This window comes from Bos grunniens, chromosome 25 (assembly GCF_055505025.1).
Source record: "Bos grunniens cultivar Pamir isolate PY7600 chromosome 25, Bosgru_T2T1.0, whole genome shotgun sequence".
Taxonomy (NCBI): domain Eukaryota; kingdom Metazoa; phylum Chordata; class Mammalia; order Artiodactyla; family Bovidae; genus Bos; species Bos grunniens.
In genome coordinates, this window is record NC_141189.1 from 11,812,315 (window position 1) to 11,836,609 (window position 24,295).

The 24,295-nt window shown below is 43.7% G+C and overlaps 1 protein-coding gene across 14 annotated transcripts in view; it reads left to right on the top strand.

The window, feature by feature from the left end:
* Nucleotides 1-3,272: 3,272 nt before the first annotated feature.
* AUTS2 (activator of transcription and developmental regulator AUTS2) overlaps nucleotides 3,273-24,295 on the top strand; it is a 1,218,095-nt gene continuing 1,197,072 nt past the window's right edge. For 5 of the 14 annotated variants that reach the window (XM_086374650.1, XM_086374654.1, XM_086374651.1 and 2 more), the window contains exon 1: nucleotides 3,283-4,803. In XM_086374650.1, coding sequence (XP_086230776.1) covers nucleotides 4,495-4,803 — 309 coding nt within the window. In that variant the 5' untranslated portion in view covers nucleotides 3,283-4,494. Of the gene's footprint in view, nucleotides 4,804-24,295 lie in introns of all 14 variants that reach the window. The other 9 variants (XM_086374652.1, XM_086374656.1, XM_086374658.1 and 6 more) reach the window with 3 other exon arrangements.

Consider the following 24,295-nt stretch of genomic DNA (forward strand, 5'->3'; position numbering starts at 1 on the left):
CATCATATTTATGAGATTCATATATATTACTGCATTTAGAAGCAAATTGTTCATTCTTAGTGATGTATAGTGTTCCATTATATATCACTAATTATTTATCTACTTTACTGTCAATGAACACTCTGGTTGTTTTCCACTTTGAGGGTTATGATAAATAATGTTGCTCTGAGCTGTTTAATAGATATCTTTTGGTATATATTTGATATTGGTTTATGCCTAGGAAACGAATTTCTGGGCCAAAGCATCTTCATGTGTTTAACTTTAGTAGACACAGTCTTTGATCTTTTGAGGAATCATTCTGAGGAAGGCATTTCAGTATAACCATTATGAGAACAACTTTTGGGGTCACTCAGACCAAATTTAGCTTATAAAAGAGTCATACCACTTTGTGCTTAAACTTCTTAAGCTTCAGCTTACTTATCTGTGTAATAGGTATAATAAAATCTTTCTCAAAATATGAGACTTAAGTGAGATATTTATTTTAATGCAAGTTAGCACAACGACTGGCACATAGTAAGTGCTTAGGTTATTATATGGTGGTTATTAATCATTAGCTTTTACAACATAGACAATATGGAGAATCTGAAACAAATATGGGCAATATAATCCACAGTTTTAATTCTCTGATGGAAGAAAATTGAGACTCTGACCCAAAAGGCATTACCAATTCCAGGGAGCATTACACTTGGACCCTGAAAAAAAATCATTTAAACATTATCCCAAAATGCATTTGCAAATTACTCTTGCCAGAGGCAAGGTTCTTGGATGCAGTGCATTAACATCCATTTTTTCCCCCACCAGACTTCACTCTTTAAAGATAAGACTGCCAAGGGCTACTCTGGAAAGTCACTAGTATTATACTTTTTATTATATTTGCCAATTTCACACTTTCCTCAACCCAACCCCCAAAGTTGTTGAAAAGCGACTGTAAGGACATTAGCTCCTAGTTTTCTTTGAAACTTACCAGTATTTATGTTCCACATTCTTAAAAATACTAAAAATAAGCCCAGATTCTTGTTTTAAATGACAGAGACCTTGCCCCCTGCCCCCCTTTTTTCTTTTCTTTTCTAGGAATGTGCTTGATAACATCAGGGTGGATTTCAGCAGCTGCTGTGACAATGCCTGAGAGTTACCACAGAAGTTTCACTGTGTACCGAGGTACTGTTTTAGTTAATGGCTTTAGGGGCAGCAGATTCAGTTATCTTAGGTAATTTTGGAAGGTGGCACCCTGTTCCTGATAAATTGCATCAGATCCCATTTATCAGTTACTAGTTTCAAGAAATTAAGCAGTCAGTCTCCTTTTGATAAGGCCAGAGGTAGACCTGAAAGGGGACTTTCTGAACATTTAATTGAACCTCTTTTGACTTACAAAACTAGTCATTCAACAGTCTTGCCTAAAGTCAAATGGTTTGTTTCCGGCACAGACATCAAGCTAGAATCTTATTCCCGGTTTAGTGTTTGCTTCTCTTTGCTCTTGCTTCTTGGTGGCCACCATCCCCTAATCCTGTCCTGTCCCACCCTCTACCTCAATTTCATAAAAGTCCATACCTGGGGACTTTTGAACAAGTTGTGGGGACTGAACAAGTTGTGCCTTAAGGAAATGACCATTGTCATTTGAATTAAATTGTTTTAAGTGCAAGATGAGTGAGGTTTTTCTGCTAGAACATTAAGATCCAAGAAGGAAGACCTTGTCTATTTTCTGGACCACTGTATTCTCAGCACCTGTGCCTGGTACATAACAGACCCTGATCCGTGTTAAATGAAGAAATGAATGAATAAATCTTGCGTACGTCAGGTTGCCATGTCCTTCGTCTTTTCCACCTCCTTCCAGTTGTACTAATAAAAAAGTGCATATTTAGAGTCTAAAGAGGAGAAATCATGAACAAAGCGTCCGGTACGGTGCCTGATTCATTGAGGGCAATTAAAAAACGTCGGGTCATTTTCCCTTTCTTCCTTCCCAAGTGTAGGGTACTGGGGGTATGGGGTGATATGCCATGGTGTTTATATGCCTGGACATAAAGTGACGTGGGTAACTAACAGGCTGGGGAGAAAGGACTGTCGACGTCTTTCTGATCCGTATCAGAAATTCCAGTGCCCCGAAAAATGTACAGCTATATTACCTAGAAAGGCTAGTCGCATTTGTTGATTGATTCTGGGCTGCAGTCAACTCTTAATACAAGTTTTTTATAAACATTAGCTACTTTGCGGCAGGATGAAGCACAGTGACAGGAAAAGCAGGGACCCCTCTCCCTTCTCCACAAATAAAGGAACTCCTCTGTGGCAGGGGCTGCGTTTTGCGTGTCTAACGGGTCCTCGGTCAGGGGCGGTCCCCACCCCTCCAGCCCCGCCTCCGCGCCCTCTCGGAGGCGGCAGTCGAGGTTCAAGTTCGGTCCCTGGACGCTCGCTCCCCGCTCGCGCGTCTCTAGGCTCCCCCCGCCCCCCAACCCCGCAGGCTAGGAGGGCTCAGAGGTCATTCGGGTGCTGGGTCACTCGGCCACTCGCTGTGCTACCACGTGGGAACAAAGTTTCCAACTCTGCGGTGGGGCCTCCCACCCAGTGCCCCCCAGCGGAGCAGAGGTCCGCACTTCGGCACCCGCTAGCTTTTTTATCGCTTGCAGTCGCAACCCCCCATCTGGGGGACTCCCTCCGCCACCCCCCCGTAACCCCTCTCTGAAATCCCTCCTTCCCTCGCTGCTCAAGTCGCCCTAGGAAAACACCCTAGGGGCCTCTGGAGAAGGCGGCCCGAGCGCCTCCCGCGGGCCTGGGGTAGGGGGTCCAAGGACAAGTGTCCCGAGGAGCGCGCGGGGGGCGCGGAGCTGGGCGCGCGGGGTAGACTGGTGACAGCGGCCCGCACGGCGTCCCCAGCGCGACTGGCGGGAACATTCCGCGGCTCCCACACCCTCGCGCGCCAACTCTGGCGGGTCGCAGTAAACCCCGAGCTAACTGACCCCTCCACGCCCCCAAGCCGCCCTCACGCCCCGCTCCCGGCTCGCCTCCGCCCCCAGTGCGCAGGCCCGGCCGCCCCAGCGCGCATGCCCTGGGCTCGCGAGCGCGGCCAGCCCCCAGCCTTGTGCTTTCTACACACTCTACAACTGGGGAGGGGGCGGGGGCGGAGGGAGCCCGGCCGGCCACGTGATCCAGCCGGCCGGGGCCGCGGGGGCGGGAGCGCGCGCCGAGCGAGGCGCGGGGAGGGCGGTGCGCGTGCGCGCGGCGCGCGCGGGCGGGCGCCGGGCTGGGCTGAGGCGGGCGGCGGCGGCGGCGCGGCAGTGGGCCGGCCGCGGAGGGGGAGGAGCGGGAGCTGAGCGAGGCGGGCGGGCGGAGGATGGGGCCGTGCCCGGGCTCCCGCTGCAGCCGCCCGCGGACACGCCGTGCACCCTCCGGATCGGGGCTCTCGCGGCGGCATCTGTGGCAGCGTTAGCGGCGGCGGCGAGAGCGGCGTTCCCGGCGCTTCCTGGCCGCGCTTCTCCCTTCAGGCTGGGCGAAGAGAAGAGGCAGCGGCGGCGGCGGCACACCGGCGTCTCTCCCGCTGGAGATTTCTTTCTGCTTTCCTCGTCGACTGACTGACTGCCCCCCTCCCTTTTTTTGAGGAAGGGTGACCTCTTTGGGACTGGAAAAAATATTTTTTTGAGGTGGGGGGAGGTGGGTGGCAGCGTCAGGGGCTGTTTCTTCTCTTCTTTCATCTCCCTTTCCTTCCCCCTCCGAGCCCGAAAAGCAAACCCCACAACTGCTCCAGCATCCTCCTTCCCTTCCTCCACCGCTTCCAGTTTCGCCCTCTCCCCTCCTAATTATTTCATTATTATGCTCCCCTCTCTGGGGGGTCTCGTCCCTCTCAGGTCCCTCGGAAGCCTTGGCCTCCCCTGGATGCATTTCTTAAAAATTTTGGAGCCAGGGAGTGAGTTTTCTCTGAGGCGTGTGTGAGAGGCGGCGGGGGTGTTTTCCTGCGCGAGGGGCGGGTGAAGTTCATTGCCCCCACTTTTCCCGCGACCTTTTTCGGGCCGGATTTGGAGTCGCGGGGGGCGGGCAGGCGTTTTCGGGGGGCGGGGGGCGCGGCGGAGAATGGCTGCGGGGAGGGCTCCCCGGAGCCTCCCAGTCTCTTGATCAAAGCATTCCGCTATTCTGATTTATTGCCTGCTTGGTGAGTTATTTTTTTTTTTCCCCTCTAAAGGAGACCTGTGTGTTCAGCCATTACTTTGCTCGGCGCTGCTCACAGGAATCTCCGACCCTCGGTGCTGTGGGCAGCCCCGCACTTGGGCTCCTCGCCTCTCGCCCTCGCTCCCGTCCCTCCTCCCTCTCTCCGCCCCTTCCCCCTTTTCTTTCTCCTCTCTTTCTTCCCCACTCTCCCTTCTTTCGGCCGCCGTCTCCCCCGCGCCCTCCTCGGGGCGGAGGGAAGCCGAGAAGGGGGAGGGAGGGGTTGGTGTCAATTTTTTTGTGCGGCCGCGGCCGGAGCCTGTGGCGGGCAGGCAGCGAGCGGGGAGACCCCGGCGCGGCAGAGCCATGGATGGCCCGACGCGGGGCCATGGACTCCGCAAAAAGCGGCGGTCGCGGTCACAGCGAGACCGGGAGAGGCGCTCCCGGGGCGGGCTGGGGGCCGGCGCGGCCGGCGGCGGCGGGGCCGGCCGGACCCGGGCGCCCTCGCTCGCCTCGTCGTCGGGCTCCGACAAGGAAGACAATGGGAAGCCCCCGTCCTCCGCCCCGTCCCGGCCCAGACCCCCGCGGAGGAAGCGGCGAGAGTCCACCTCGGCCGAAGAGGACATCATTGATGGATTTGCCATGACCAGCTTTGTCACTTTTGAAGCGCTGGAGGTAAGGGGGACCCCCCTCCCCCCCGGTTTCCCTTTATAGGCACGACCCCCTCCCTCCTCGGCTGTGCTCGGCTCTGCTGCCTCCCCCCGCCGCGCTCCGGTCGGTCTGGCTGTCTGTCTGTCTGTCTAGGCTGAGGTCTTATTGTTGGGGCGGGGGGGTAGCTGGGGGCGCGGGTAGACAGGCAGCAGGAGGGAATCGCCAAGCCGTGCCTGGTCTCCTGGTCTCCTCGTTCTCGCTCGCCTTCCCCTTGCGCCTCCTCCCCGCACCCCCTCCACAGCAGATGGGCAGAAAGAAAGGGGTTCAGGCATCACAACAATGCGCCCCCCTCCACGGAGAGCTCTGCCCTTATTGCTTCCTCCTCTCCCTCCCCAATCATGGCTTCTTGGCTGGTGGAAGTCTCTTTGCTGGGTTTGGGGCGCCTGTGGACGGTTCTCTGTGTGCTTTCTACAGAGCCATATGTCCCTGTGTGTGTGTGTCTGTGTAGTACAGACCTTTCCTGGGTGTCCTCGGGACCGGAGACTGACGGGGTTTTGTGGTTCTTTGCCCCCTTCCTCTACCCCTCTTTTTTTCTTTTCATTTCTTTTTTCTTTCTTTCCTTTTTTCTTTTCTTTTTTTGGTGAAGCTGGGGAAGGGGGCGTTTTCTCCTGGTTGGGAGAAAGGAGGGAGGAGAGGAGGGAGGAGAGGAAAGGATGGAATATCTTTCAGTATTCCGTTCGGGGCTCTATTACGGAAAGGGTTAATTGTAATATTATTTATACACATAACATGCACATGTGTGTGTATATGAACAATTCGGTTAAAAGACAGTAAAAGGTCCACCAGGGAGGACGGGTCGGAGGAAAGAATAAAATCCTAGCTGGTATCTGAAGGGCTTGTCACCCAATTGTCCCTCTCCTTTTCCTTTTTTTGTGTTTTCTTTTTCTTTCTGATTGGCTTTGTGTGTGTGTATATATCTGTGTGTATCTTTCTTTATTCCTTGGGCACCTGCAGCGTTGATTTCCAAATGCACATTTTCCTGCCAGCTAAAGGGCTCCTGGGGGTGTTGGTGGGGAGGGGGGCAAGTAGAGGGAGATTGTCCGGGGGTCAGAGGGAAACTCTCTTCACCTGGACGGATCTGGTTTGGTACTGGCATGGGTCACTGGCATGTATAAATAACCCCCTTTTCTCCTCCCCCATCTTCCTCTCCCCACCCCCAACACACCACACACACAGGCGCTTGGAGATTCTGCAGAGTTGGTCCACCTTTCTTAAGCACAAAACCAAGATAGGAGTTGGTTTCTAGGGTTTCCTGCACCTGATGTGATGGTGTGAGGTTCCTGAAAGAAACTTTTCCCTTTCCCTTTGGTTATTGCTGTTATTATGGTATTGTTTGCAGTGCTCAAATGCAATCTTTGTTGATGACAGCTTAGATCTCACATGCAGTAACTGTGCAGGTTTAGATTGCTGTGTGTGTGTGTGTGTGTGTTTGGGTGTCAAGTTTAAACATTTTTTGAAAGGAAGCCTTCCTGTTAGGGTTATTCTTTTCTGTTTGAACTGCTTTTTGGTTGGGCTCCTGGTGGTTATGGTGGTGGATGGTGGCCAGTGGTTGGGGAGGAATGGAGAGTGGTGGTGTTGGTGGCCATAGATTTTGATATTAGTGATTGAATCAGTTATCCTCTGGTTCTAGAACTGGTACTTTATTGACTAAAATGGATCTTACATAGTTCTTTTGAGTGTTGAGGCTCACCACTTATTAGGATAATTCTAACTGTGGCTTCAACTTTGCCAATGTGGGGAGGGTACTGAACAGTGTGACTTCTTTCTCTCTGTCTCTCTCTCGCTTTAAAATAGGAATTGAAATGGTAGTATGTATTCTAGTATGTGAATTAGAAAGTGCTGCCTAAAATTTGATTGTTATCAGTGGTTGGTTTAGGACACTGTTTGTAAGAGCTGCTTACAAGTGGTTTTGCTGCCAGCATGGTTATCCTGGGCTCTGTGTGGCCCCTCACAGTAAGTAAGCAAGAGGGGCCTGCAGATTTCCACAAACCTTTTTGAAGGTCAAGTAAAGATAAATATAGCACATGCAGTTATTTTTGGTGGTTTTACTTTTAATAAATACTTGATGGGCTTGTGTATCTATCCATTTGGCTTTTGACAGAAAATTTGCCCATTCTAGTTTCTTTTGGGTGTAAAAAACTTCTAATTTTTAAAGAAGACCAAGTTTGAAGTGTACCATTAATACTATTCCTTTTCTTGCTGTGATTATTTTTCTGCTGTTTTTCTAGATTCAAAACCCAGGTTACTTTGGTTAGCTGAATATTATAATACCTTCATATCTGAATATCATTTGCATATCTCTGGTTATACAGGTCTAACTTTTAAAAAAGTTTCTTTAAACTTTACAGAAAAATGTAAACATATCCAAAAATACAGTATAACAAACTCCAAGGTGCACAACCACCTAGGTTCAACAGTTGTCTTTCTAAGTGGTAATGACTCGGGGGAAAAAAAAAAAACACACCCAAACTCATAGTATTATCACACCTAGGTGAATTAACAACAGATCCCTAATATCAAATATCTTCACATGCATTTATGTTTAGGAGTCCCAATTTTTGTAGGAAAGCTGCAAATATACTTTTCAGGTTAAAAAAATATATAGTGGGGAATAAAAATCATCATGTATATCTGGTTCTGTGGGACAGCATAGATCTCTTTGTGGCTTATCACATCTGTGTCCATGCTTCATAGTCAGGCATATGTGTATGGTGATCATTAAAATCTCTGGTTTCCTGTTGTCCTCAGTTTGGAAGATTTACTGAATTATCACTAAGAAATGTGAGGGTTTGTTAGGAAACAGGCAGCTAAACTATGAACTTGGACAGGAATGTATAATACAAGAGTACTTGTAAATGTTAAGAATTATCATGTATGATAAGAATTATCCTAAATACATACTATGTTTTTGTGTCTAGAAATGAAAGCAGTTGTCACCACGGATCATTAGAGTTGCTGCTAGTATGATGTTGTGATAAGAAACCAGAAATATTGGCTTGCATAGCGAGGCTTTTAAACTTAGGCTTGATTCAGAGCTACTAGTAGCTAGCAAACTGTGGAGTGTATACTTTTGGTGTTAATGGACACATCATTTGACTCCATGGTTTGGTTTCTGTCTTGAGTGGCTGATTTTGACTTCCCTTTAAAAAGAAAGAGGCTCCTAACTCATAGTGAAATGTCCTAATAAAATTGTTCCAGACTAATGGTTTTACTCATAATACTGGAGGAAAAATAAGAAATTTGTCTAATGAGAACCATAATTTTTATGTGGATTTATTTTTCACTCTTGTTGGATTCTTATTTAAAATGATGAAAGCTTTGGACAGAGTTTGAGAAGTCCCACACTTTATACAGTGAAACTGGCAGAGGTAGTTTCGTATTCTGCAGGGACACTTGTCTTGAGTAATTGTGCCCTGAAGTTCAAGTATGTGATTGTGAAGAGTCTTGTGATAGAAGATAAGAGGGTAAGTGAGGAGGCTAAAGTTGAACATGGTGTTCTTTTCATTATGCATTTGAGCAGCACTATTATCATTTGGTATGGTACTATTTACTTGAATATTCTTTGAATGAGAGTGACTATCCCCAGATATCAAGCCTCATTAAAAAGTGGTTTTCAGCAAACAAAGTATAAATGGGAATGTTGGGATCTAGTACTGCCAGTGTACCCTGATGTGCCAGATGATATTGCCTTTCTGTTATTTGCATTTTTTTTTTCTGTGTAATCTTGATTAGGAAGCCATATGAACACTATGGCTGAAAACCTGCAAATCCATTTGTTTCCCCTTCACTTGGCTCTTGTGCCCTGGTTTCTTAGGGGAGCCTCCTTATATACAACTGACCAAGGGAAGCAGAGATGAAATGGAGGGATTAACAGACAGGAGGCCAGTTGGAGCTTTGCAGGCTTGTAAAAATGAAGGAAGACTCATTTCTGGTGGATGGAGGATCAAACCAAGACTTTCATGGGGTCTTCATTTCCTTTGTGTTTCAGGGCTTACCCACACATTGATAGTGTAAGTAGGCTGTACAGAATTTGATGTACTTAGAGCATATCAGGCTCTGATAACTTACTGTGGTCAAATCTCACTTATTCAGTTTAAAAAAATATTAATCATGTTTCTTGTATCATTCAGCAAATATTTATGGAGTGTGTGATATGTGCAAGGTTCTAGAAGTGGGGGAAGTCTATATATATATAATAATATGTGTTATATATATATATAGTATCTTTGAAGGAGTGTGCAGTTCAGTTGGTAAATTAAGTCTAGCACTTACAGTTTTGAAACAGGCACTCAAATGCCTTATTCCAACTAAGTGCAGTAAGCTTTCAGAGAAGGAATAGTGAGATAGGCTGAAGTATTTGAGCAGCTTCCTGGAGAATATATGGGTCCTCGTAGGTTGAAGTGATTTGCATAGAGAGAGAGAGAGTGAGGATTGGGGAGGGGATTCTGAGAAGAGGGGATGGTGAACAAGACATAGAAACAAAATGAGTGACTAGGGTTTGAGGGGCTGTAGAAATGAGAACAAAATGGTGTAAGTAAAGAGTGGTTGTGTAGCCACCTTCCAGGCCAGGCTGTCCTAACTAGTTGAGTGATATTGGGAAGCTACTCTCTAAAGGAATCCTTTTCTTTTTGCACAAGTTGAGAGGTTTAAAGTAGTTTTAAAGCAAAGATACCCAAGCTAGAGGGAAACATAGTTCTCCAGGTGTTCGTAGGTTGTGTCCAGACCAAGAAATACAATTCTTCGCTCAGTTAATTTTGGAACTTGATGGGCCAGACAGAATTAAATGGGGTAACTTGTTCTGCAAGGATTAGAAATCTTTTGTAATGTGTATGTAAGTTTTGAATGATAGAGAAAGAGATGTAATGTGACTTACTTCCTAATATTTGACCACAGGGAACTTTCATTCTTGTCATTGTAGTTCATAATCCAGTATGGGAATTGCTGGAAAAGATCTCAAAGGTCCCTTCCAGATCTTGGAACTTGATAATCTCTGAGTATGTTGGCTGATGATAGACAACTTGAAAACCAGGCACAAAAGTTTGAAATCAGGGTGGAAGCTGCTGCTTGAGTGGGAGTGGCAAGGGGAGTGTGAGATTTAAATAATGAGAGATGTAAATAATGATGATTAGTCCATTTCTCCTCCTTCCTTTTCCTGCCCCGTGTCAGCCCTTTCATTGATTGTTAGCAACCCCACCATGAAGTGAATATTGGTGAGTGGTTTTCATTAATGGTCCTTTCAGTGTGATAGTAGCCCAGTTCTAATGCTACCAAGCTACCTTCCAGCCAGAGGGAGTTTTTATCCTGTCTTGGTTCCTTCTGGTTTCTTCTGTTGCTGCTTTTTAGCAAGCTGGGAAAGAAGGCTGGATGAGAAAGGAGGTTGACACTGATGTTAAAATAAAGGTTTTAAATTATCTGCCTTTCGCTTGCTTATGTATGAAGTGTTCGTTCAAGAAAGGTCAGAACCCTTCGTCTGCTGTGGAACTGTGTTTTTGTTGCGTTTTTCGCTTCCTATCTTGGCAAGTTTGGGATGGTGCTATGGAGTAAATGGGTCAGTTCCAGCATTTCACTTTGGGCAGTTTGCATAGCGTTAGGATCTGAGGCGTTCCTAAGTGGTAAGAAAGTTTATAGAAGGAAAAAGGACTGTGAATAACATGCTTGGTTATGAAGTCAACTATTTTACTATACTTAACTGAATTTCAGTATTTCACTGTACAAGGCAGAGCATCACTTCAGGAGTATTTATGTGAGATGAGGTAGAATATTGCGATATGGTGATTCCAGGCACTTTGTGTTAGCTGTTGAGATGAATTGCTTTATATCTTTTTTGGAAGTAGACAGGGTATAAATGAATCAGTAAATTTAAAAACTGAATCACAGAGTCAGTGATTAGCCTTTGATCCTTTCTGAGAGTGTTTTCCTCTAGCTTTCACCATTGAAAAAGGGTTAAAAAAAGAACATTCAATATGATTCTAGGAGATTCAAGGAGCATTGAGGTGATAAAAAGATTCTAAGATCCTATACAACATTTCTATTTGCTGTCAAAAATAAATGACAATTATGTAGTGTGAGAGAATGCTAGGATTAAAGTCCCCAAGCTTAAAAAAACATATAGTTGAGAGCAGCTACTAAAGAATAATGTAGGTTCCACTTGCTAAATTTGAAAGCCTTTGGACATAAGGTCTGCTGCACTTTTTGATATGGAATGAGCAAATGAGAGAGAGAGAGAGAGAGAGAGAGAGAGAGAGTGTGTGTGTGTGTGTGTGTGTGTGTGTGTGTGTGTGGAGGGCGGATGGTGGGTTAGTGTTTTTACATTTTATTTTACCCCTATGCTGTAATACACTAATATACTAAATGTAGTCTAACTTTGTAAAAGTGCCTCATGCTATTTTTTCTCTCTAGAAACAACACTTTTTTCAGGGTCAGGATTAAAACCAGTATTTTGTTGATACAGGGAAAAGGTAATGGAATAGCAGCTATTCATTTGAGAAAGTTGTGGGGGAAAAGTCAGATTTAAAAACTCTCAAATAATTGAAGTTTGGAAGACCAGGATGGGAATTAATCAAAACTAATTTAGGGACATTTAGCTGGGTCAGAACAAGTTTTTCTTACACAATGTGTACCTGTTCCATGAATAGATGAATGCAGATTTTTCTTTCCTAGAAGTGGGGCATAGAATTAAAGGCTGTTGAGACCCTGAATTTGTGTTCCTTCTTCTAGGTTTAAACTGTGTTCTTCCTTCATTTCTTCTAATAAGCCTTCGGGGTAGGGGGTATGCAGGCAGTACCTTTCTGTCTAAGGTCACAGAAAATAGGTTCCTCTTGATGCTGTTAGTAACTGAGGAGGGGAGGGGTGGCTTTCACTTCGTCTGGGTTCCTTTGCTTGCTTAGGAAGAGACTATGATGGCTCAGGGGGTAAAGAATCTGCTTGTAATATGGAGATACAGGAGACGCAGGTTTGATTCCTGGGTTGGTAAGATCCCCTGGAGGAGGAAAATAGCAACCCACTCCAGTATTCTTGCCTGAAAAGTTCCATGGACAGAGAGTTGGTGGGCTATAGTCCATGGGGTTGCAAAGAGTTGGACTGAGCAGCTAAGCACAGGCAAGCACAGGCTTCTGTGTGCCAGGCCTTTCCAGTCTCGGTTCCATATTTTGCAAGGGGAATTGTAGCCTGAAATCGTTGGTATGGTTGCTGTCTTTATAGGTTTTTATTTCACCTACTAAAGGGAAGGGAAGTTGCTCAGTCGTGTCTGACTCTTTGCGACCCCATGGACTGTAGCCCACCAGGATCCTCCATCCATGGGATTCTCCAGGCAAGAGTACTGGAGTGGGTTTCCATTTCCTTCTCCATTTCACCTCCTAGTGCACGTGTCAGTCTCATCTTAGGGTCCAGTAGGTTCCCCACCACCCATTGCCTGCCTGCCTCCTTCCCACTCTCCCTTGCAACTTCCCTCCTTTCTTTCTCCTCTTCCTTTACTGAGGCCGAATCATCAAAATTATGAATGCAAGTTAATAAAAGGCAATGGATTTATGAAGTTCTGAATGAAATGTAGACACTTTAAATTCCAAACCTTCATTATTTGAACACTGACAGTCTGAGGGACTCTGAGGTTAGTACTGTGAGGGTAAATTTCTCAGTTTTCAGTTTTCTGAACTGTTATCAGCTCATCATTCTAATTTCTCGTTCATTTCTGAACTCTGGTTAGAGTGTGCCTGAGTAAATACCATAAATGACCAAGTACATGCAACGTTTTGTCATTTTGATTTGCCACCATACCTTGTAGTGCCGTATCTCTGGATCCAGGAAAACCCAAGTGCAGTAAAATGGAGTCACAAGAGGAGAAGGAAAAAGCCCACAGTTTGTAAGTAAAGTAAAAATGGCTAATGCAGGTTGGGATTCACTTTTGGCAGAAAGCCTTTAAATTGCAGACAGATACTGTGTGGTTGTTGTTAACTGAAGCATTTTGAAATGACCTGGATTACATACGGAAACACAGCCTGTGAAAACAGATTATATGGATGAAATCTGATACTTTCACACTGGGTCTGGGACAGGGTTTATGTCAATGCCAGGGTCAAGTGGTGATGGTTCCTGAGGGATGTCAGGATATTGTTTTCCTTGTCTCCACACCTACCCTCGTCTGTAGCACAACCCACCAAGTTCATTCTGAATTTATGCAAAGTTTCTCATGGCAGTGATATTTTAGAGCTTGTAAAGAGGATTTAAGAGAGTCTGGTATTGCAGTGATTTCTTGATAGTTATACTGAAACAGACTTGTTGTTTGCTAGGTTCTCTGTTCATCTGTGCTTTCTAGCTAAATGTTACTGGCAATTTAGTGAATAGTTTTCCATAGTTAGAAACTAAGAGAAGGGGGAAAAAAAAACCCAAACCCTCAGGAGATAAAGATGTAGATGGAACAATAGTTGAGCATTAGGTTATCACTTATTTTCCAGCCACATACTAGAAATTGCAGTGTTCCACCCACTCTCCCTATACATGTTCAGTGAGCAAAAATAACGAAGATCCTGAATTGTGCTATTCTAAGAAATGATTTTTTATAGTTCCAAGTGACCATATACTTTCTCTGGGGCAAAAGGGGAAGCAGGCATTTAGTATCTTGCATTGCTGCGTGTTCCAAGTTTGCTCCTGCCGCATTTGTTAGGCCGATCAATTTATTTGGGAAAATTACAGTTTTGAGACTAATGCCCAGAGCTACAGTCCTCAGGGGGGTGTTGTCCTAAAGTTAGGACCTCAAGTTTTTCAGAGCAGCCTTTTGATCCATTTCACTTCAGCTATTGTTGACTGATGTGCTTTCTAAGCCAGAGCAGCATTAGAGGCACAGAACTTGTCTTTAGAAATGCTGTAGTTCTACCTCTCGTTTTGCAAATGAAAACACAGCCCAGAGGGGCTAATTGTCCTGCTTAAGATCACACTGGGAGTTAGAGGCTCTCACTGGTATCCAGTGAAGCTAGGGGACTGTCTGCTTTTCTTTAGTCAATTGGAAGGCTGAAAAAAAAAAAATACCACAAATGAGGGTGATCACCCATGGTTGTAAAGATTCCCAATTTTTCTAAGAAATGTTCTGATTGTTGCTCAGTATCAGGAAACTTTTAAAAGCATTCTGGTTTCCTCCAGTGCACGGTTGGCCTTTCTCTGCAGGTCCATTATTAGTCTTTTTTAACACTCTTCCCTCCCCTCCATAATGAGGATGTAAAAGAAAAAACAAATATTAGGGTGATGATATGAGAGTTTCTCATCCTTGAATATCCAACAGATAAAATAATTATTTGGATGTAAGATGATCTTAATGTCGGCCCACTGAAAATTTTAATGTAATTTTTTGAGGGTAGAATATTTTCTTCAGCCTGGTGATTCAGAGGCTCAGAGCAACTTACCAGCGTTGGAAGCAGAACATTTTTGAAACAAGTGAACTTTGGAGTATGGTTGAATTGAAGACTCAGTCAAACTTTTCTTCTCAAGAAGAAAGACTCAAAATATTAAATCCACGTGACGTGTTGGCTAAGGCATCTTGCCTGTTTATTGCTGAACCAGAAAATGTATAACAACTGTTTGTCATGTGTATATATTTATAGCCATTCATATAATGAAAAGAAGTTTTCATGAGATTGTAATAACATATCAAGATGGATGTAATTAAAACAGAAGCAGATTGACACCCTGAATTAAATGCAAACCGTAAACCAGGATACCTGAGCATTGGTGCCTTAAGTATTTGCTGCAGGGGGCAGTCAGCCAAATACGCAAATAAAAAGACATTGATGAATTTCCCTGGGTGTGTGTGTTGTGGTTGCAGAGAACTCAACTATTTTATTAATCTTTTATCAAGCATTGTTTAGATTGCAGCAGCAATGGAATGTATTAATTTGGCAGACCAAATAGCTTAGGACCAGAAAGTAGGAAATAATAAGGGGAAGACATGATTGATATACTGTCCTATAAATAACACATGCGACTGACAAAGGGGCTGAGTAATCTTTAGATCTGTGCTTGATGTCACTAATGGAGTTGTTAAACCAGGATGTTTGAGTTGAACTTCAATCAGAGAGGCTGCCTTCCATTTAAAATGCAGGTCTATCTCTAGTTACACCCTGGACGGATATGTTGACAAAATTGGTGTAGGTTGAATTTTTTGAGGTTGGGTGAATGCGCTGGGGAATCTTACTGTGAAAAATATGATTAAAAAAGAAAGTCAAGTATGATTCTCCTCTCTGCAGAGAAGTTTGGATTTTGGTAGAGTCAGTCTCTTTAGATGGGCATTGCTTTTCCTGAGACACTTTTCTGCATGTGCTCCGTGTACTCCTAGAAGAAAGTAACTGTGAGATTTGCGTTTTCTGTACAGGTTTCACACCTTACTTGGTCAGGGCTTCCAGGAGTAATTGGAGGTGATTTGAATAAACCCGCATCATTCAGATTTCAGAGGTTGGTTTTCAAGTGCATGCTAAAGAGAGCTTGCAGCTATGAATACGGAGTATGATTTCCATATCTGTTCCATTGGGGAGTCCAGGCATGTCGTAACCACTTCAGAGTCATGATTGTATGGAGACACCCCAGCTATAATTTTTCTATATGACAGTTCAGTTTTAAAATTGTAAAGATGCCAAGTGCAGGGCTGTATTGTTATTGGGGAAGTTGGTGACATCTGTTATATCTTGCTAACCAGGGGAGGAAAATGCTTTAATCAAAACATCTAATTATGCCCTCTCAACTGATGAAAGATCTTTTGCTAAATTTTTGGAATTGGCCTTAATGGAAGAAGCCGGCCTCTACAGGAACTGTGAAGTAAACGTACTCTTTTTATTTGAAAAATACATATCGTTAACCATGGTGACATAAGGGTATTTTAATTTTATCAAATTGCTCTTTTGCTGTGTGTTGAAAAGAGGCATTTTCAGAAGTCGTCTAAGCCAGCATGAAGTTCTTGCTTTTGTCCTCCCTCTCACCCTCATAGCATATGAGGCCCCAGAAGGAGTTTGTGCTTCCAGATAGGAACCTGGGAAGCTAAGAGTTGGTTGAGAGCCACCTGGGGAGGGAGCAAATGATAATTACAGGTGAGAGGCTGGGGGATGATTCAGCCTGTGTGCTGGGAGGTGCGATTTCACACCTGAGTGTTAAAACCTGCCGTGTTAGACAGTTGTTTTAAAATTAGTTTTATTAGGCTAGTATAGAAATAGCCCAGATTGTTCCAGGTCACCTTCAGTTGAAGGAATATAACTGTTTTAAAATATCGAATATATAATGTGATTCCAGAAGTGTTTCCTGTGTTTAGAAGTAGTTTCAAGTCATATCTGAAAGATTCCAAAACTGTGTTTAACTCATCATATCCACAACAGTTCTAGCTCCCTTGATCACTTTATAAAATTTGCTAAATATTTTGACAATCACTCAGTCTTCCAACCTGTCTAGTAAAGCCAACCTTTAACTATATTTCAACCCAGAATTAATTTTATCTGCAACAATTCTGTTTCCAGAGTCAAAGATAACAACAACATACTACATAATAATAGCAGTAGTAATAATAATAATAAACTTATTAAGAACCTTAATGCTGACCTCAGAGCAATGCTTTACTTCTTAGGTTTCAGAGTATTTCATTTTTTGAAATGATTTTCCCATGGCTTGTTGGGGACAGCCTTAGGGTGTTTTTGAAGTGTTGACCTGACACTTTACTCTGTATTTTATTTGGGTTCTGATGGGAAGTTCAAGTGCTGTTAATTTTTTCTTGGTCTGTTATGTGCTCTGTCATGGCTCTTTGTGTAAAACTTGGGGTATGACTGGCACTTTGGAAAAGAAAGAGCCAGAGTTACCTTCCTGTAACCATTATTTTATTTCCCTCTATTTCCTAACTTTAGTTTCTGTATTCCCCCTACATGTATCCTTCCTGGGGTATTTGATGCTCTTAGAATTGTTGCTTCCTTTACTCAATAATCCTTGCACAGTAGGTAGGTAGTGCTTATTTAAAGTTGACCTATTTCCACAAAAATTTCATGAAAAGAAATTTTAGAAAAGGGGGCTAGTGTTTACTTAGTATTTACTCTGTGCCAGACATTGTGCTTGGAATTTTGCATTCTTTGCCTCATTGGAGCTATGCTGTGGAAAAAGTGAATGATATCCCCGTTTTAGAGTGGGAAGACACTGAAGCTCAGAGGGGTTAAGTCAGCTTGCTCAAGGTCAGTACAGAAGAGGCAGGAAATGCAGTTGTTTCTGCCTGACCTGAAAGCTCAAGCTCCTCATCCCTTCCATTCTTCCTTTAATACTGATTCATTTTGTGAGGGAATCCCAAATGGGACTCTGGTAGACCACATGTATTTGTTCCTTGTTGCTGCTGAAAATTGTCTTGGTTACAAAGGATTTTCTAGGTCTAATAATAAGATTTAGGGAGGGGATAGTACCTCACCATCTTTTTGGAAGTTCTTTACACCACTCATATAGTGCATCTGTAGCTTATTTGTTGTTGGTTTGATTCTTTTTCCTTCTTTTTCTTTCTTTCAGTCCCTCTCACTGTTTTTCGCTGTATTAAAATCTGACCTTTTTCCTGGTCACATAGCTCAGGTAGATTTTAAGCCTTTGTCGAAGGCAAGGGCTCAGGCTATAATATTGAGCATAACTGTGTGCCAGTCCCTGTACTAAATCCTTTCACATACTTGACTTGCTGATTTCTCACAACAGCCCCCAGGAGCATAGTGTAAAATCGGAGAAGGGACTGGCACCCTGTCAATAGGTCACTGTGGGTATAAGCTTATTTTCTACTCTAAATTCCTAGATATTTTGTCTGATTTTAAAACTATTCCAGGAAGTAGCACTTCTCCTGGCAATATCAGATCAGATCAGTCGCTCAGTCGTGTCCGACTCTTTGCGACCCCATGAAAAGCAGCATGCCAGGCCTCCCTGTCCATCACCAACTCCCGGAGTTCACTCAGACTCACGTCCATCGAGTCAGTGATGCCATCCAGCCATCTCATCCTCTGTCGTCCCCTTCTCCTCCTGCCCCCAATCCCTCCCAGCATCAGAGTCTTTTCCAATGAGTCACCTCTTCGCATGAGGTGGCCAACATACTGGAGTTTCAGCTTTAGCATCATTCCTTCCAAAGAAATCCCAGGGCTGATCTCCTTCAGAATGCACTGGTTGGATCTCCTTGCAGTCCAAGGAACTCTCAAGAGTCTTCTCCAACACCATAGTTCAAAAGCATCAATTATATTCTACAATAAAACAGACCTTATTGGTAGGTTTTTTTTTTTTTTTTTTTTAAACTAATAGGTACTCTATTCTTTCTGGTAAAAGAACATACTAAATAGTTGCTTGCTTTTCTTGATACTTTTATCTCATTTATTTCCTCTTCATTGTTTTCCTTTCATTATTCTAAGCATATTTGCAAATTGTTCACCCCTTTTCTCCTCTCCACCCTGTCCAGGTTTGTTTATGCTACGAAGAGTATGCTAATAAGTGTGACTGTTAGATTTGCTTCTTATGGAAATCCCAACTGTGATTACAGTGCTGTACCTTCTGGAGAAGTCCCCTCTTCATTTCCTCTGGGCCAAATTGGGCGTCCACACAACTTATCTTCTAGTACTTGGGTATTCAGACCTGCCTGGTGACCATCCCTTAGGGAGTGGTGTAACACACACACACACACACACACACACGCGCGCATGCCATGCCCTATTAGTCCTGAAATCTTAAGAGATTTCTGGGTGAAAATATGAAGATCAAAGTAAACAATTCTGTGAAAAGTCTTTTTTTGGAGAGAGGAGGTAGTTTCTTCTCAGAACCATTATGCTCGGAGACCTGCAGTCTTGCTCCGTTCTCTCTCCAGCTGTAGTGGAGCACAGTTACCCTTTTGTGCATCCAAAATATAGTAGATTTCAGTTTTTAACAGTTCATGATTGTAGGAGAGACCCAAGTCAAAGCATGTCCTTTGAAATTTAACTGTAAACATCTAGTGTCATAGGCTCTACACCTTTAAGTCCAGAGTTTTAAAAGCAATCTCTTAAACCTAGATTTTATATATTTATACCATATGAGTTCTGTATTACTCTTTTTACTCTCGGGCCTGTCCCAGATTTTGAATACTAGGTAGGATCTGTGTGTTTGAAACTTTTCCTTGTGTTGTTCCTTGCCTGTCAGGTGGTTTGTAATAGCCCTGTTCTGATGTTTTCTATTAGGACCAATAGGGCAGTGGGTGCCCTCTGTTTACTATTTTTAGATGAACATTACCTTAGCATTCTGTTACAGATTTCTAAGTCAGCTGCCCATATTTCATCTGTACTCTTATTTCATTTAGTGTGGTGTACCTGGGATTAAGGATAGAGAAATATGTATGCTCAGGCTGATTTGGAAATTACATTGTTGAAATACAGCCCATATGGCCATTGTAAAATGGTTAGTACTGCATATAATTGCCTTCCCAATGATGTGCTTTGTCATTACTTCCATCTTCCAAGAAGCACTCCTGTAGCATGCTGACAGCAATGGCGTCATTAGAAAACATATGGACAGGCAAAAGCATTAAATTGTCTTTAGTTTAAGGATTAGATTACAGTGTTAGAGGATGGGTCTCCGTGCTCTCAGCCGGTAACCCTCGCTTAGTTCAGCACTGTGAGACTGGACGATAGAGTTTTGCAAAAGTCCTGTTTTTTATGTGTTTGCTGAGTATGTTTCATATCTTCCCTGCAATTTTGAGGAGGTCTTTGAGCTGTGTGTAAGATCTCATGGTGATATTGATACTGTAGTCAGCTGGCTTTTCTGGGGTTTTTCTCCCAACTGTTCATGCTTTGTGCAGAGTTCTTTTAGGACATGCTATTCCCTCACCCTATGTTTTCCTGAATGTTTCCTGAATGTAAGTCCAAAGCTGGCTGAGGCAGGAGGTCATTTAGATGTAAAAAGAGACTAAAGTAGTGGAGTCAGGAAGTCACCAGGTGGCTGCCATGTTGCCCAGATTTATATCCTGCATTGTATAACATCTGTTTCCATGTGGGTCCACCACCCCTTTCTTCCTGACCGCCTTCGAAGCAGTGAGCGTTTTGCAGCCTGGAGGCTTAGCGGTAGGTCCCAGAGGCTCAGAGATGATGTAACAGGGCATGGAAAGAGACCCCAGCCTCCTCCCCGCCTCCCCCCATTGTAGGATGTGACTGCTTTTTGGCTGTAGATGTTTTAGGGGTGGAACAGTTCTGGGACGTGATATGTTTTGAATTTTTAGGGTACTTTATGCAGCTGCCAGTGATATTACAGAATGGAAAGTCATTTATCACATTTAACATTTCTCGTTGGAGTCTCACAGAAATAACATGGACTTGGAGCCTTTCTAATAATAAGTGACTTTGCAGATCTTTGGGGGAGCACCTCAGGGAACACTGAGTCAGCTGAGGGCAGGTCCTGACCTCATTCAACCAGAGCTCCACCTTTACCTGTTTTATATATTAAGGGTAAGATTCTCTTTGGGAAGAAAAAGGTAACTAAATATTATTCTCTCATTAAGGAAATACCTATCAGTTGCTTGTGTGAGGCAGGCAGCATTGTTCTCGGTGCAGTGGGTGCTGTAAGAGAAATAGATACCTGCTCTCATAGGGGTTATCTCCTAGCAGGGGTGAAAGACATGCTGCAAATCACAAACAGATACATCCTGTGTTGAGTAGTGACAGGGTTTTTTAAAACAGGGTAAGGATATGTTAGTGAGAATCTGGTATGTGTATGCAGATGTGGTTTAAATGGGGCTTCTTAAAGGAGGTGATATTTGAGCAGAAACCTGAAGGAAGTGAGGGAGCAAGCAGTGAGGATAGCCAGGGGCAGAGCATGCCCCTGGGAAGAGCAAGGTGAAGACTCTGAGGAGGAGAGTACTTGGTGTGTGAGTGACTTGCAAAAGGAGTAGAGTGAGTAAAGAGAGGGGCAGAGATGAGGAAACTGAGGTTCAGGGAAGTTAAATAACTTCCCCAGGTTGTAGAGCCAGAATTAGAGCCCAGACTGTCTGATTTCAGGGCCTGCACTGCCTCCTTGGGCTTTCTAAAGAAGAGAAGAGGGTTGGATCTCTGGGTCGGGAAGATGCCCTGGAGAGGGAAATGGCAACCCACTCCAGTATTCTTGCCTGGGAAATTGTCATGGACAGAGGAGCCTGGCAGGCTACAGTTCATGGGCTTGCAAAGAGTCAGACATGACTCTGTGACTAATAACAACTGCCTCCTTGATGAGAAGGAAGTGGGTAGGCTTATTAGGATAAGCATTCATGTTTAATAGATAAACCTTCACTAGAATATGTTCTGCCCCCACCCCGTTCTAAAAAGATGGTCCTAGAGCTGAGTCCTGGGAGTGATACTGTCTTACTGCAACCCACTTTGGAGTTTGATTATATAAAGTATCTCATAGCCAGTCTGACTTAGTCCTGGTAACTCTGCTGATTTTAGCTGGATTGTTGGTTAAGCAGACAAAGCAGTTTTATACGCAGAGTCATTTGAATTGGTCTTGAGTTTTTTTTCCTCCTCAGTGGAGTAAAAACCCCAGACACTATCAGTGCCAGCACTCCTTAGGATGTGGTTTTTAGGACCAGTATATGATAAACTTGTTTTAAAATACATTTGTGTAAAAAATGTGTGTATGTGTTTATATATAGGACTATGAAATAGTTTTTGGCTTTTAGATGAAATCTTTTATAAGTACGGAATAATGTAAAGCACCACATGACCAACATCCCTGGCCCCACCACCAACTTCAACAGACCTTAGCACTTTCTTCAAATTGGGCTAATTTTTGTGTATATTGTCTGAGGAGGAAGAGAGTCATCTATAAGTCATCTGTAAGGGGATTCTTCAGTCTCGCTGCACGTTAGAATCCTTTGGGGAATTAAAAAAAAAGTCCCTATACCCATGGGAGAGGGGAGGGAGCCCCCACCCCATCATCAGAACGTATAAAATCTCCCCAGGGGATTGTGTTGTGCAAGTCAAGGTAGAGACCTTCTGTTTAAAGATGGGTGTGTCAGTTTTTCTTCACTGGGTTTTCTCAAATGCCCATTACCAAGCCATGTTTACTGAACTGCACTCCTAGCCTTTATTTCTCATCTTCTCTATTGGGCTTTTTAGTGTGGCCTGCTTTCCAAGAGTCTAAAGGGTAATGTCCTGGGATGCTCCTCCGCTAATGCTGTCTTCCTCCCATCCATAATTGAGAAAAACTGGGGTTATGTTTACATATTTGTTACAAAGCCTTTTAGAGACTAGGAAGGAGGCAACAGAAAGGGACTGAGAAATTCAAAGGTGCTTCTGTCGGAAGTGTTTGGGATGGGATGAAAGTTGTTATAAAATTACCGTAGAGGTCAGTGGGGACACAGGATTTCTCGTGCAAAACCACGCATCTTTACAGGAAGGCTCTGAGCTATTGGGTGGCAGTTGGGGGCTCTTTGCCCCTGAGACAAAGCTTGATCAGAAACATGTGGAGTAAGATGTACAGTAAGATGTGGCCATTTCTCTGGGTGTGGGTACATCTGAGGCTGTGACATCTTTCAGAAGTGCTGTCAACTTTTGATTATTTTGGGCCTGATCTTCTCCTGTGGGTCTTATTAATTCACTGGGGCACCTACACCCCTTCTGCCCACTCATCCATTTAATGAATGTTTACTGAGTTTCTTGTCTGTTCCAGGCATTGAGGGGTGGGGGTAAACAGAACTCCTGGCTTCCAGAAATGACATTCTGGGGGTTACATTCTGGTGTCATATTGTTGTTTGGTGTGTCTAACAGAGACAAAAGGTGTGGAGGGACTGTGATCGTGCCCTAGAAAACCTCTAGGGGAATCATTAAACAGAATGCTTTTGCCTCATTTTGCTTAAATTAAGTTTTTTGGTTCTTAGGATTTTGATTACAAATGCTTTCATGAATGTATTTCTTCCGGGAAGTTTAAGCATTGGGGCAGTAAAGTTTGCAGGGAGTTTTGGAATCGATTGAATTTTATCTTATTAGTTACCAGCTTAACATGATGGGAATGAAATAGATGTACAGCTTAAGGTTCAAGCTTAGTGAAGATGCTGGAGAAATAATGATACTTGATTTTCTTTCTGCTTCAGGAAGAATCTCCTAATCCACCCGTGTGCTCATAAATTTGAGGGAAAGGAAAGCAGAAAGGGAAAGTTTATTTCTAGGGCTCTATAGTGGGCCAGGCTATCTCTGGGAAGACTTAATCAGAGGTGAAGCTTAAATCTGTCACAGTCTTCACAGCAGTCAAGGAATTGACACTGATGAATACCACTGGATCCCCGAAAGGAGGGGATGCACCAGAGATTAGGTTTGGAGTCAGTCAGTAAAATGGATCGTGAGAAAGAAAATGTCAAGTTTGAGTGAAAAAAGTACTGAAAAAGAAGTCCTACAGCTTTTGGGTTACACGGAAGGAAGAAAACAGTGGTTGATATGATTTCCTTGCTGGATCATCATCTTCACCAGATACAGTTGTTGACTAAAGAGGGAAAACTAGATTCCATTAGTCTTTAGAGAACCTAAAAATAATAAGAAAGCAAGTATATGTTGTTCTCATCAGCTTTTGGGTTGCTAAAGTAAACTTTGACTTGAGTGTGTGAAGGGCTGTGTGGGAAATGAGATTTTTTCAGTTATTGTTGTTCAGAGGACTTTCTCCGTCTAGCTTTGGCTTTCCCAGTGTGATAGGACACCTGTGGGTCCTTGGGGACTGTGTGTGGGTGAGTAAAGGTTCTAGTACTTGTGTACCTGCCCAGATCAACAGGTTTGAGAATAAGGGGCAGGGACTTCTGAGGATCCATGGAAGTTTTGCGCCAAAACTCATACAAAGATACAAGATGTTTTTGTCTCCCTTTTGGTTAGAAAGGACATGAAGGTACTTAATTGTCAACTGTATTTCTGCCATTAGCTCAGTATTGATGTATTCAATAATTATAATGAGAACTAGCGTTTACTGAGTGCTTGCTTTGTGTCAGATACTGTTCTAGTTGCTTAAATCAGTTCGTGTAGTCCGCACAGTGGTCCTATGGGGTAGGTGCTGCTGTGAGCTCTGTTTTGTAGGAGAGGAAACAGCTACAGAGTTTACACCCAAGGTCACCCAGCATGCAAGTGGCCAACCCCATACATTCTGGCCTCAGAACCTGACCTGAACCACTGCACCACAGAACTGTGAATCAGTGCTTCTTAAGAGTTTTATTCTGATGTTGTTTTAATGGTACATTCAACCCTTCCTTAATCCCTCCTCACTTCTGTGCATGTTTTCAGAGATGATATATTAATATATTCCTTAGGCTTTCACCTTATTGGAGATGAGAAAACAGATCTAGAAAATTTCATGTTATGTAACTGCTCTGTACGACCTACAGGGTTAGTGGTAGGACAGCTATGTGGAACCCCGGTTTCCTAATATATAGGTCACTGCTTTTCCCACTGCTCCATATTGGTTCCATTAATTTTTTAAAAAACTGAACTAAAATTTTTGATAAATTTGTGTCATT